The 14,270-nt window shown below is 34.8% G+C and overlaps 2 protein-coding genes across 2 annotated transcripts; both read left to right on the top strand.

Annotated features, from left to right (window-relative positions):
* Positions 1 to 3,948: 3,948 nt before the first annotated feature.
* LOC118747028 (allatostatins MIP) lies at positions 3,949 to 5,406 on the top strand. The gene is made up of 2 exons (XM_036481023.1): positions 3,949 to 4,534; positions 4,605 to 5,406. The coding sequence occupies exons 1-2, from the start codon at positions 3,964 to 3,966 to the stop codon at positions 4,718 to 4,720; spliced, it is 687 nt and encodes a 228-aa protein (XP_036336916.1). The 5' UTR covers positions 3,949 to 3,963; the 3' UTR covers positions 4,721 to 5,406.
* A 5,054-nt stretch (positions 5,407 to 10,460) lies between these two features.
* LOC118746610 (transmembrane protein 209-like) lies at positions 10,461 to 13,511 on the top strand. Its single transcript, XM_036480456.1, has 9 exons — positions 10,461 to 10,483; positions 10,541 to 10,839; positions 10,913 to 11,026; positions 11,087 to 11,330; positions 11,409 to 11,557; positions 11,614 to 11,741; positions 11,865 to 12,096; positions 12,157 to 12,254; positions 12,322 to 13,511. The coding sequence occupies exons 1-9, from the start codon at positions 10,461 to 10,463 to the stop codon at positions 12,679 to 12,681; spliced, it is 1,647 nt and encodes a 548-aa protein (XP_036336349.1). The 3' UTR covers positions 12,682 to 13,511.
* The last annotated feature ends 759 nt before the right edge of the window (positions 13,512 to 14,270 follow it).

The raw sequence follows: 14,270 nt of genomic DNA, 5'->3' as shown, positions 1-14,270 counted from the left end.
TGCTTAGATGTGCCTACTGCCACTCGGGAGGTCCAAGGTTCAATATGCGGTCCCAGCGACATCAAAAAAAAAGGTTTTTTTCAAATGGCAAACCTCCGAGTGTACATCTGCCAGAAAAAAGGCTTCATCCGGGGTTGAGTAAAAGTGTAAATCTCTCCATTTTTGCCACAACATCAAGAAGCAGAACGCGAATTGGAGGAGAAGCTCGCTAAACATTTGTTGGAATCAAATATGATCTCTTCATCCCCCAATAGCCTAGGATATAATTTTAAAACTATTTCGAAACTGGCAAAAGCCTTGAAAACTTCGAAGAACTCAAAACTTTTATTGAGAGGTCAAGTTTTGTATGAAATAAAAAAAAAAAAAAACGGTTTGTTCCATAAAAAAATCCGGTTCATTCGATATTCGAAAAATCGAGATTTAAAAAAACCGCCATGGATATTAAAAAAAAAAAAACGAAAAAACCGTGTAAATCACCCTTGTACATACCGGCGTATACACATATGCTTGTTAGTATGTATTTTGGCCTTTGAATGAAGTCGAGTGGAGCTAGTTGTCTAGCGAATAAAAGCGCTCAGTCATATACGGTACTAGAATGCCATATGTAGGTATGTCTTTATGTCTATATTTATGTATGTACATACATATATGCATTTTCATATGTTTTCGGAAGTGTCTGCTTGTTTCATTTTTAGTATTAGATGCTTTGGAACTACGCAACAACAACTCTTTGCACTACGGCACAGTAGATCGAAACAGCATAAAATTAGAACTGTTTAGATATAAAACGTTAATAAAAATAAATAAAAATTTTAAAATTTTATAATATAATATTATGTAGTTATAAAAATCTGGTTCGATTTGTATTAAAGAAAAAAAATTACAGAATTTTTGACATTAGTAGGTGTTGCTAGAACAGCTGATTTGTTGGAATTTTCTTTCCTTTGAGCGAAGATTGGCTCAACCTTTGTACTACCGCTACGACCTTATATGAACTCACCTTGTTTTAAATTGAAAAAAAAGCAAGAAATTATGTAAATTTTTGGTTCAATTTTGTTTAGCTTTTACGAGTTTGCATTCATATTTCCTTGAAAGTTAGACAAATGCACAGAATTTAATCAAAAGCAAACCACAGTGCCATGTTGCAATAGTTTGTTTGAGTGTTTTCTTAGCCTACTGAAGGGCGTGTAGACCAGTGCACGGACTTTGCCACTTTATTGATAGATCTAACCACATTTTAACTATATTTTATTTCCTACAATTTTTACCAAGAAAGGCTAAAATTCTAGCAATATTTTTCAGAAAGCGAGAAGAGATTTAAATGAACGCGGTATACATATTTCTTCATCGAACACACCTAGGATAAAAATGAAAAGTTAACCCTGACCATAACCAATTAAAAAGTGAAATTGCATCTGTATCCGCTGTTTATGTACATATGTATTTTTCGTTTGAAATACGTTTGTTTGCGTCACTGCCCAAATAATGGGTTGCAAACTTCAAGCACTTCAAATCTTATTTTAATAAAAAAAAAATTTGTAGTGGAGCTCCCTTTTTTTCAGCTTAGATCGTATTGGATATAAAACAGGTGTCATTTTATTTCATTCGATTCGAGTGGAGTTTTATTAGATCACGTATGCCGTGATTCGGGTCCACTTTTTTTTTATAGGTTTTGACATTAAGAATCACTAAGGCGAAAATCCAGCTGCTGTGAATTCTTTTTATTGCTTTTATTGCTTCTTTTAAAAAATCGGTAAATTTCTACCATTTTTCATATGTAAAGTCTACTATTATTATTATTCGAAGTCCCTGCACTGGTGTAGACACCACAAGAAAATCTTACTCAATGATTATTGTTTGAGTTGACTAAGTGGTACTGTTTTAATTGACGTTGTAGCAAGTAGACGCATTTGACATATGACAGGCGAAGGGTATACATAATTGCCAATGGTAATTAACGCATATGCTAAATGGAGCACACTGTTATGAGCGCAAATTAATTTAACCTGAGAGCGTAGAAACTCGTGGATTCAAGACAAACGCTGCTATGCAGATTTTGATGTCAAATCTCGCATTACGTAATTGAGAAAGCTCTAAAACAACGACACGTTTAAATTTTCAATAGTGTTTCCACACACCTCGACGATAAAAATGTAAAATCGTACTGTAAAGCATGGTGAAACACGGCAATCACAAACGATGTAATTTACTGACAAATATTTTTAAATGTGGTTGCCAGCTACAAAAAAAATTAAGAGTAAATATGAGTGTGTGTAAGTTTTAATTAAAATTCTTGAAAAGCAATAAAGCTTTAAAGAAGACATATTTTTTTGTTTGAATTAAATAGCATTTATGAACAGAGTTTCGCACATATTTTAATGAGGGTTGCCATCTGATTAGACATTCAAAATAAAGTTAACTTCCTAGTTAAATGAAATATTATAATATGAGTGAAGGGTTCCAGTAAGCTTTATTTCTAAAATATTTTTGCACGGGGATGCCACCTGCTCAAAAAGTTTAAATCCATTTAATTTATACACGTACATATGCAAGTAGGCAGAAGAGTTTAAGAAGGCTAAATTTTTTAATTTATACTTTTAACGGGGTTGCCACTTATTTAGAAATTCAAAGTCAATTTATTTAAAATAGTTTTTAAGAAAAAATATTTTTGAAGAAATTTGCCACCATTTTAAATAATTTTATGAGGGTTGCACTCTTTTTTAAAAGGAAAATTAAACAAAGCAAAGTATTTAGTTGAAATATTACATCGAAGTTTCTACATATTCGTATTTACACCAATTATTTTGAGACGAAGGTTTAAAAGATGTGCCAAATATACAAAATTATATAAATCAACTTTTTCCGTTTATGTTAAATAAAATATGTCAATTTGGCGTTGATATAAAACCAAAATTATATTCATACTAGGGCTGGTAATTTTTGCCAGTTTTTTTACTATCCAGATAGTCGAAAATATGATTGAAAAAGATTCGAATTATTTTTTCGCTAAAAATCAAACTTCTTTTAAAACTTACTTGTTGTAAACCATTTATTTTCTAAAAATACTTCAAATTTTGTTTAAAATAATGAATGCTGTAGAATTAGAGAATTCACCTTAGTCCATCCTACAGTCTCCTAAGTAAAAGAACTATCATCCGATCACTTCAATTTTTTACAATTTATTCCAAATAAACCAATACACTGAACCAAAAATACCATTCTCTAACCAAAAACAAACCAATAACCTGCCAGAAAAACAGTAAGAATAACAATTACGTTACTCATGGAACTGTACGATGCCTTAGGGTGCGTTCACACAGAATGCCGAGTGGCGCCGAGCGAAGCAAGGAAGAGCGGATAGTGTTCACACTGAACGAAGCGGAGCGGAGCCTTTGCATTGAATCAGCCGTAAAGATATGACAAAACTGACCTTCGGTGAAAGTCGGCTAAAATATTTGTTCAATTAGTTTCAATTGCTTTCTCGAAAAATAGATTTACGGCTCTATTCTGTATCAGTGCCAAACTCTTGTCACAGTTTTTTTTACGGGAACGTATATAAAATAATTTAAATTTGTCAGTTACAAAAATGTTTTCACCGATGCGGAATTGGGCTATTGGGTGATGAAGCTGAAAAACGAAAAATAAAATAAAAAATAAAAAAATACTTCGCTTTCAGCCCAGAACGCTTCTGGGAAAGCTTGCTGTATGAACACTTTTTGGTAAATTCGAATTTTAATTTTTTTAGACTTTAAAGAAGTTAACAACTTTTCGGTATATCTTGGCTGCTTTCAGGTCTGAAAGTATTTAACCTTTGCTTTTTATGAATGCTCTCAAATATTAATACTTATTAAAACTTAACCGCAAATGAAACACTTTTCTATTTCCAGTAAAGGATTAACCTGAAAATGTCCATCTTCTCTCTCTCTCTCTCTTCCACAGTTACAACAACTAACCAAACTCAAAATGCCCCACCAAAACTGCGAACGTCAATCGAGGTGTAAACTCCTTGTAACTCTCTTCCATTCCCTACTCATAATCGCCCTTCTGGATATCAAATTGCCCACAGTGAATGCTGTGCCAACAGTTGGAGAAGATGCAGCCACTGGGGCAGCGTTACCAGCGGGCAATGAAGAAAAGCGCAACTGGCAAGCGCTTCAGGGTCCATGGGGTAAGCGTGCTGCACACTACGGTACTCCGCTAATGCCTGAGACAATCGAACAGGAGGAAGATGAACGTTTAGTACCGCTTTTGATAAGTAACGGTGAACGCGAAGAGCCATTTCTCAAGTACTCCATGATGTATTTAACCAATGCCGGTACGCTGGATCGCTTGTTGAACGATAGGCAACAGGAAGAGCAAAATGGTCCAAGGTACAACGACGATCTCTTAACCTCGATTGAGGAAAACGAAGGCTTCGCCAACAACAACAACAATAATGATGATAACGCACTGCTGACTGAGAAACGCGCTTGGAATAAAATGAATGCTGCCTGGGGTAAGAGACGTAATGCGCCCACATGGAATAAATTCAGAGGTGAGCTGATTGCGATTGATGTAGCGAGCGTAGTTTTTTATATACTTATATTTTTTTTCCTAACTCTTAGGTGCCTGGGGTAAGCGCGAACCTGGCTGGAATAATCTCAAAGGCATGTGGGGCAAACGTGCGTCGAAGGATTGGGGGAAATTGCATGGTGGCTGGGGCAAGCGTGCTTTGAACTAAATACATGGGATTGCACCGAAGTCAATTTAGGCGTTAACCCTCTAAAAATGTATGCAGTTGAAATGGAATGACAAATTTTGAATAAAAAAAAAAAAACTTAAAAAATATAAAACAAAACTTATGAAATGTAAACTTATATTATAGCCTATTGTAAATTTTAACCTATCAACTACATACATGTGTACTTTGTAAAATTATTTCTCATATGTATAAAATAGTAATAATTCATATAGCGGGAGCTATGCTAATGTAAAATACAGTTTACAACATATGTAGATTGTAGTATCTAAATATACAAACATACACATACATGTAACAACAAATTAGCACTTAAATTAAATATTAACAATCTCATGTATTAAAATTTATAAGAATCTAAATAGCCCCTCAGCAACATTTACCACAAAAAAAAGGAGAAATTTAGCAAATATTCGAGTTTCCATGTGGATTTTTAATACCAAAAATGTATGAAAGCCTTAAATGTTTTGTGTATGTATTGTATGTACATAAATGTGTATAATTCTTTTGTTTTGGTTCACAATGTTGGTTCACATATATATTTCCAAGAGCGTCTTTAAGCATTCTCCTCCCAATTAAAAAGCAATTTCGTACATGAAATTAAAACTCACAAAAGGGCAAAGAATAGAAAAGAGACACAACCAGTCAATTGTGTCTGGTTTTATGTATAAAACGATTCAAAATGCAAAACAAAACTAAATATAAAAAAAAACAGTATTAAATAAAGAGTATTGTAAAAATATCATATCAAATATGGGATTTCATTGAATTAGTGTACGTATATGTTAGTTGCGATCCCTAACTCGCCAGAAAGAAGTTGCAAGAATTTATAGGATTTTACCAGAAAGCGTTCCCGTACTCGCTTCTCTGGCAAAGTAGGTGAAAACGGGAGAGTAAAATCGGCACTCTCTTTGTTAGAAGTTGAATTTTTGTTGGTAAAAATTTGTTCGTCTTGCAAAAAATTTGTACGAATTTGTACGAATTATCATGATTTTTGCCCAAATCGCGTTCGTGGAGACCAAAAAATTATACATCACTCAAGAACTGAGAGCGCAAAGTGACAGTTCTCCTGATAGAAGTTGCAAATTCTTGCTGAAAAAAATTTAGCCAGCAAGAATTTTTGTCTACGATAGTTTGAATAAATAAGTTCGTTAAATTTAAAAATTTATAAACACGAGCGATTTTTCTATGAAAAAAGGAAGTAAATACTTGTTAATATAATTAATTTAGTTAGTCCAATTGAATTGAACTTAACTCGGCTGAAAAAAATTGTATTCACAATCGGAATGCAATTGTAACCAGAGTCGATTTAAGAAACCCGGATAGTATGATAAAGAAATTGAAATGTACGTTAAAGAAAGTCAGATCAACAAAAAAAATATACATGTGTATCCTATTTTTGTCCATCTGAAAGAATTTTAAAAATTCTATAAAAATATAATATGTTTGAAATGCAACCGTGGACACCAGCTGGCAGGGAAACTTGCAAATTCCTGCAAATTTGCGTTCGTGCAGAAATTTGCAAGTTTCTCAGCATGAGAGAGAATTTGAGAGAATTTTTTCTTACTCTCTGATATTTTGAGTGTTCGATAATTCTTGCTGAATTTTCGACGCACAAACCTAAAAACTGTTAAAGTGTCAAACCATCAGCTGTTCAAATGATTTCAAATTTGAATAGGCCAAAAAACAAAAGTGCATTTGCATTTTCACCTTATTAAATATATCCTAGCGAAGAAATATCAAGTTTTGTAAGTATTTTTGTTAATTTGCTACAGTTTTACCAGTTTTTACCCGGAAAGCGTTCCCGTCCTTTTTGGGTTTTATCTCTTTCTCTAAGAGCAATTTTGGTTTTTGACAGTTTTATAGGTTTTATCTAGACAAGTTGAGGAACGAAACTAATATGCTGAAAAAGGCCTGGCTATATGCATGAAAAAATCGAGTATCAGCAGTTAGATATACATAGGAATTACAGGTATTATAATCCTAAGCGATGGCCAGGCGAGGCTCACGGCTCTTTATGGCATTGAGAAGCTTAACTCCCTTGTTAACTACAGTCATATTCAGCTAGCATGGGTACAAGGCTAAAATGTAATACAGGGTGTATCATGAAGACCTTGTCTTCTATAAATAAAACACAACAAACTTTCTTTTATTTCATAATATTTTTAGTCTATGGCCCCCACGACTCTTCTGGAGAAACAGCATGCGCATATACATACACTTGTGGTTAGCTAAGTTAAGTAACATTTTGACCAGTTTTGGCTATTTTTCTTTCGCCTATTTAATGTTTATAATTTTTTATAAAAGTATAGCACATTACATAACCAGAACCTCATAAATCCACATTTCAAACATCGTACAAAACTTATAAAAATTCAAAAAACTTTAACAATTTCTCCCAAAATTTTAAAACTTTTTATTCAGAAAAGTTTAGGTATGCAGTTTTATAGCCCATTAAACTTAAGTAGGTAAAAGTGAAAATTTCAATCGCGTTCAGTTTTAATAATTGTTTTGGCTGGCGGTGCTAGGCATTTTCTTCTATGTAAAAGGCACTATCCTAACATAAAACGTGAGTGAATTGAACTCCTGCTTGGCTTCTTATATTTTTTAATAACTAATCTTTAATATAGACCACACTAAAATCTCCTTTTCGTATAAAAATTCGTACGTGTCCCACCCGTGACAAACGATGTCCCGCCCGTGACAGAGGAATTTCGGATTTTTTGTGTAATAAAGCGATAATTTTTGTTGTAGTTTTGCTTGCTTGTATTCGTGGTTCTTAGTTTTAGAGTCTCCGTAAAATATATCTGCTCCAAAAAGCAGGCTATTTTTTGTCCCACCCGTGACAGAAGAAATAAATGAGGTTTCTCCATATAGTAAAAGTAAGCTGGAATTTTTTTCGTATTTTGTAATAGCTCATATAATAGTCAATTGGGTGTAGCTTTATCAAAATGTAGAATTGTTGAGTACTTTATACTTAAATCTAAACAAGAGAGACAATTTTTTCAGTACAAATTACTTTTTTAGCATGAAATATCAAAATTTAGGCACCGAACTGTATAAAGAAGAAAATGTAACTTTTTTTACATTTTTATTGTGGCGTATTAATATTTATTTCAATAGTATTATTGAGCTTTGTACCACGATTTGTTTGTTAAGGCTGGTTTTCATTAAGTCAAATTCAATGGCCATTGTCGTCAAGTAAGTGAAAACACATTGTCAAATGGAACTATGGTATATCAATTGATTTAGATCAGAATAGGTCTTCAGTCGTGTACATATGCTGATAAATTGGCTATCTCTCCATTTTTTGGTCCATAATATAATCGTTAAAGATATGAAAAAAGAAGATAAAGTTGTGTCAAAATATGTTGACAAAATTTGATGTCAAAATATGGCATAGCGAAAACCAGCCATTAGGAATAATGAAAAAAGAACAATAAAGCTTAAGCGGTAGAAGTTATAGCAGCTATTTCGGAGATCACCGGAGATCTCTTCATCTGACTTCTTTTGTTTCCAGACTTTCAGCAGGGATCGAACCCGCATCATCGACGTGCAAAGTCAGAAGTGTTAAAGATCAAGTCAAAGCAAAAAGTGCTCGTGGCAAAAACCTACGGACGATTGTCGTATTAACAAAGCTAAAGGGCAAATTTCTAGCTTCCCAACAGTCGGTTCGCATAACTGCAGGTCGTCGATGATTATAAAGTACTTGGAGGCACATTAAAATCTACAGAAAATGCAAGATTTGTGCAAAACGACTGTTACTGATCCGGTTTCCATCGATGTTTACAGAAACGTATTTAATAGAAGCTCAAAATTTGTAATTTTACTGACCTAAAAAAGAACTTTGTGACAAATGTGCGTTATACAAAGGGAAATAGGTAGCTACTCAGAAGATAAAATAAGAGCTCAAGAAAGGCACTTGGAAGGAGACATACTAGCGAAAGCAGACATTCAAAATAATGTGATTTTTCACGCTTGCCTGGTTATCAGGTTATCTGCTTAAAAATACATTTTCTGTAGTGTATTTTATTGTTGTACAACCTGATAACCAGGGAAGCGTGAACAACCACAATGATACAAATTTAGCTGTTAATATATATACACAGCTTTTGAGAATTTGTGACTTAATCTCTAACAACAATTTCCAAAACCCACCGAAGATAACATGCGACAATCTGTTATCCCAGCGACGAAATTAAATTAGTAACTTCAGGTTTGCATAAATGAAAAACTAATTTTCCTAAATGATGACGTTTAAGTAAAAAAAAAATGACAAATAAAAAATATTCAAATAATATCAGAACCTATAAAAAGTACAACTTTGACTTGTCTGAGTTTTTATTTCGATCTTGAACCTAGCACTCAAGAATTCAGTTTGTGATTTTTTAATTAAACTAAAAGCAATGGGAGTATGTGGAGCTCCATAAACATGGAATTCAAGCACAAAACATAGACATGTACCAATTAATGAGTTATGTAATACATATATATTAATTTTATTTTACAAATACATACCGACTTTCCTCTGAAGTGCATCTAAACTTGCTGCTACTCCTCTTACTTTAACGAAGCGATTGCTTTTATTATGGTTATGTGCAACTTACATACAAGTATACACGCAGAAATACTACCTGCCACTTCGAGTAGCGTAGTTGTTCGACATTAAAACCAATAAAATACTTGCAGGCATACATTTTAGCTAATTTTGTAATCACTGCATTCAAATTAAGATCAATAACTTTTTCTTACTAACTTATTTTAATCAAATTACATTTTTCACTTGACACTTTGTGGTGCTACCGATTAGCATTTTTCCATGGCACGTCCTGCCCGCGACTCGACACTGCGGGTGGCGTCCTTTTTCTATATTAAAACCAATGAAATACTTCCAGACATACATTTTAGCTAATTTTGAAGAACACATATTCACTGTATTCACATTAAGATGAATAACTTTTTTTTTCACTAGCTTATTTTAATCGAATTGCATTTTTCACTTAGCGCTTTGTGGCATTTTTCTATGGCACGTCCTGCCCGCGACTCGGTAGCGCCCTTTTTCTATATTAAAACCAATAAAATACTTTCAGACATACACTTTAGCTAATTTTGTTGAACACATATTCACTGTATTCACATTAAGACGAATAACTCTTTTTTCACTAACTTATTTTAATAAAATTTCACTTTTTCACTTGAAAATTTGCAGTACTACCGACGGACACGGAAATTGCCGCGAAACTAGCATTTTCTCAGAGGAAGGAACCCACATTACAGGGTTGCATCGCATTTTTTCAATACTATACAGTGGTGGATTAAAGAATTAGAACAAAAAATTTGGTTCTTTCTGACTGCCGGACAGGAACTTATAGAAAGGTGACCGCAAATACTGTTGTTCAGCAAATTAAATTGGGATTATTTCTCTTTCATAAAAGTTTAATTGCTTGCTTTTGGCTATTTTAATTTCTTTAAGAAAAAAATCTGCCTTAAAAATAATTGCATTTGGTCAGCGACTGTAACCAACAGACGGCGCGAGGGGCGTGTGGATTTTGTGGAACTTAGTGATGACACTTCAATAACCTCAAAAGCGGCATAGCGAAAAACAGCTGTGATTAAACGCGCAAAATTTCGGTATAGTTGGTCGTTTTTCGGCAAAACTGGTTATTTGTTATACCTGCTGTTTTAAATTACTAATTATTGACGTATTAATTACATGTAAGCAATGCAGTGTTTACAAAAATATTGGTGAGCTTCTTTGGACTATATTTAGTTGACTTGAATTAAACGAAACTTTCATGCCAGCGGCTCGCCGAACAGATTGGTGGAACGCGGCCTGGATTTGCATCTGCGTGCAAAACGCGCCAAAGATTGTCTGCGTTGGGGTTCTTTGAATGTAGTGTTGCTAGCGATACTGCTTTTCGACATATCTAATCAGTGTCCATATGCGTACTCCAAATGGTACTATGTAGAATATTTGGCGGCTGCGCTATCGGGACTTGGAGCATTTTCATGCTTCTTAAAGTACTTTCTCTACCTATTCCATACGAATCCAATATTGGGTACAAAGGAACAGAAAAACTTACTCAAGTTTGATGAGTGTGGTAAGTAGCGAGGCATTTATCGACAGAAATATGTACATATGCATACATGTATTGCAATCTATTTGGCTTGCAGATTCCTCATTTGTTGTTACACCGCCAGCGCAAAGAAAAAAGCAATCATGCGATGATTTGGCGCCTAGTCAAATCAACAACACTCTTCTAAGCTGGCATTCATCGTTTAACGACTGTAAATAAATAGATTTTTTATGTTTATTTGTTATTTATTAATGATTTCATGCTTGTATAGCTCGCGCTGCAATGTCTCACAACTGGAGTTACAGCCGCACTACGCCGCCACGTACCAGCTTTAGCCCGCAGCAACAAACGGCACCGCATAATGCGTCTTGGAATTCTTCTATGGGCAACAGATCACTCACGCTTCCAGCAAATACTAGTGGTTTAAACAATACCAATCCCATGATCGAATCTTATCCTAAATACAGGCGTGAGGAGCTGATAACCGATAAAGAGACCCTAAAACAATATCTAAAGTAAGTTAAGTGGGCAAGTAATATTTTATCTACTTTGAATATCGCCTACTTAGTTACCAACTTCCTTTAATTGTGTAGAGAATTTTCAATGCATGAGCAAAGCATGAACGACACAGCCGATGTGAGCCATCACTATAATACAGGTTCAGTGAATTCATTCTGGAACTATTGCAATACAGCAGCAAATATGCTAAAAACTTCCATTTATCAACTGGCTCCAATGACAAGTAAGCAAAATTAAACTTTGTATGTATAAATTTTTAAAGAATAATTATACTTGTAGCACCTTCCATACCCAGTAAACAATCAGCAAGCGAAGATGGTGGCCTGAAATTTATGGATAGCAATTCGGAGATTATAAGACGTATTTCATCTGAAAAACTATCGCAATATGTGGCCAACTTGAGAAGGGTGAGTTAGAGTTGTGCCTTGGCATAGGTTACAGCGTGATTGTCACTTCAGGAACTCACATGTTTAATAATAAGGTTGCATATAACAAAAATGTGTTGATGAATTATTTTCTCTTTTATTCAGTGGATGTCTGCAACCATTCTGGAGCGTTTAGCTAAAGAAATTAAAAACATAGATGAGTCATTTAAGAATCGTGGATTCGCTGATATGCGTATGGGTGGCATTGGACTGGAGCGCCTAAAGAAAACTGTTGAAAACCAACAATTTGTTAATCAATACATGCCAATGTTGCCATTGATTCTGCCATTTTTGGAAATGTCTAGTAATCAAGAGTATTTAGTACAGCGTATTAAAGGTGCATTAAAACAAAACTTACAAACATTTTAATTACTAGTTTAATGAATTTTTCATATAGATTTGGCAGAAGGCTCTTGCATAGCTGACTACCGTTGGAACTCAGGTGCAGCTTACCATGGTCTAAAATGGGATGAGCATCTACCCACTGATTCGGCTGTAAGCCCACCACCATTATTAACCAAAGTGCACTGTAATAATATACATTTACTGTTTTTTTTTTCAGATATTGTTTCACCTATTTTGCGTTTACATGGATAGTCAACTAATGCCTCTGCCACAAGGTGGTGGTCGCCCCTTCTTCAGTCGTTATGTGATAATAGGCAAGGAGAAACGTTCTGCCAAGGAAACGGTAGCGCTTGTTCAAAATAAAGCACACTGCGCTATACTATGTACGAACCCGCAGAAGCCACGTTTTAATTTCATAAGTGATAAAGAAATTCATACATGCGCCTACGATCGTAATAATCTCTTCTATGTGATCATACAATTTTTAATCTACATGAAGACCCATCAAGAAGGTGCGTTGGAAGGTGTCAATCTTGGTAAAAGCGGCATTAATGTTTTGTGTGTCATCGAAAGCTGAACATCGGATTTAGCCAAGTAATTTTTACGCTTTCCTCACTCATACTCATACATATGTAAGTCGTAAGCATTATTATAATATGAATACAATTACACTTAAGTAACTAATTAAGACTTGACATGTGGATTGAATTAAATCTTAGACTACATTCTAATTTGTTAACAAAAAATATAAGTTTCTACGGTTTTAAAATTAAGTTATTGAGAGCTGATTAAGGCCGTTTTAACAGTATGGCTTAATCGCACAGTCTCGACTCGCAGTACAAAAATTTGAAGTTAGTTGCCAAACAAGTGTTAACTCGCACTGTAAAAATGGTCTTAAATGAGACCTATGTAGCCAAATATAAGCTTGAGGTTATTATTTTTTTTGGTAAGAGTAGAAAAGTAAGAATGCTTCATGTGAATCTGAATATTAAAAGCTGCTGAATGAGAATGAAACCAAGAAAGCAATTTTGAAGACACATGAGATTACTTACACTCGCACGTAAATATGTACGTACTACTTACGTATGTCACGCAAAAATTCGTAGTAGCAATAATTTTGCAAGTAGTTTTCGCGTAAACTTTTAATTAAAGAGATTTACTGATTTATATCGCAAATCCATGGTACATTCTTTTGGACATTAATCGTTTTTGTGCTGCGGATTTATCGTGTCACTGGAGTGATTTGTGGCTGAAATACAGCGCGCAATGCCGCAACAGCAAAAGGCAGATGCATACCAAATACAATCATGCAACATATATACATAAATGGAAAGTGGCTGAAGGTAAACTAAATTGTTGTGTAGCATAATAAAATAAAGCGTTGTTAAAGTGGTAACAGTGTTTTAAGGGAAGGAAAATGAAAAGAAATTTTTATTTCTATAAATATATATATTTTCTCAATTACCTAAGATTTGTTAAAAATAAGGACTTGAGTTTCGGTCACTTATTTGGTTATTATATTTTTTATTCAGTTTACAACAATAAGATACCAACACACAGATAACCTGATAACCAGGTCATTGACGAGACGGAGCTTCATCTGCCTCGGGGGACTAGAACCACAATAGCCCAACTTCGCTCTGGCTACTGCAGCAGGTTAAACTCATACCTGAGCAGACTAAACGCAGATGTCCGGCATGCAAAGAGACACCCCATGACTCGAAAGATCTTTTTTCGTATGCCCGGAAAACCCGATAACTCTAACGCCTTTGTCCCTGTGGACCGACCCTATTGTTGTTGTTGTTGTAGCAGCATACAAATTCCCCAAAGACTTTTTGGGGAGTGTTGCTGGAGTGACAGTCCTTGGCCAGATATAAATCTGGGTCGTTCCGGTTACGTAGACCCGACTGTCGTGGGAACGACCGACCCTATTGGGGCTGCACGCTGTCGTTCCCACGACAGTCGGGTCTACGTAACCGCAACGACCCAGATTTATATTTGGCCAAGGACTGTCACTCCAGCAACACTCCCCAAAAACTCTTTGGGGAACTTGTATGCTGCTACAACAACAACAACAGGCTGCACGTTTCTTAGGGCTACCGTTAGTGGAACTTGACAACGACTGAGATATTAACCGATCTGGCTGATAACTGTAAACATAAAAAA

The sequence above is a fragment of the Rhagoletis pomonella genome, unplaced genomic scaffold (genome assembly GCF_013731165.1).
Source record: "Rhagoletis pomonella isolate Grant_MI unplaced genomic scaffold, Rhpom_1.0 Rhpom_scaffold_00011, whole genome shotgun sequence".
Classification (NCBI taxonomy): Eukaryota; Metazoa; Arthropoda; class Insecta; order Diptera; family Tephritidae; genus Rhagoletis; species Rhagoletis pomonella.
Note: the sequence above shows the minus strand (reverse complement) of the source record. Positions and strands in the feature narration are given on the sequence as shown.

Coding starts and splice junctions, on each gene's coding strand:
- LOC118746610 (XM_036480456.1), top strand. CDS start 10,461: ATGCAGTGTTTACAAAAATATTG. Junction 10,484..10,540: donor CAGTGTTTACAAAAATATTG/GTGAGCTTCTTT, acceptor CTTTCATGCCAG/CGGCTCGCCGAACAGATTGG. Junction 11,331..11,408: donor ACCCTAAAACAATATCTAAA/GTAAGTTAAGTG, acceptor TTAATTGTGTAG/AGAATTTTCAATGCATGAGC.
- LOC118747028 (XM_036481023.1), top strand. CDS start 3,964: ATGCCCCACCAAAACTGCGAACGTCAATCGAGGTGTAAACTCCTTGTA. Junction 4,535..4,604: donor CACATGGAATAAATTCAGAG/GTGAGCTGATTG, acceptor CCTAACTCTTAG/GTGCCTGGGGTAAGCGCGAA.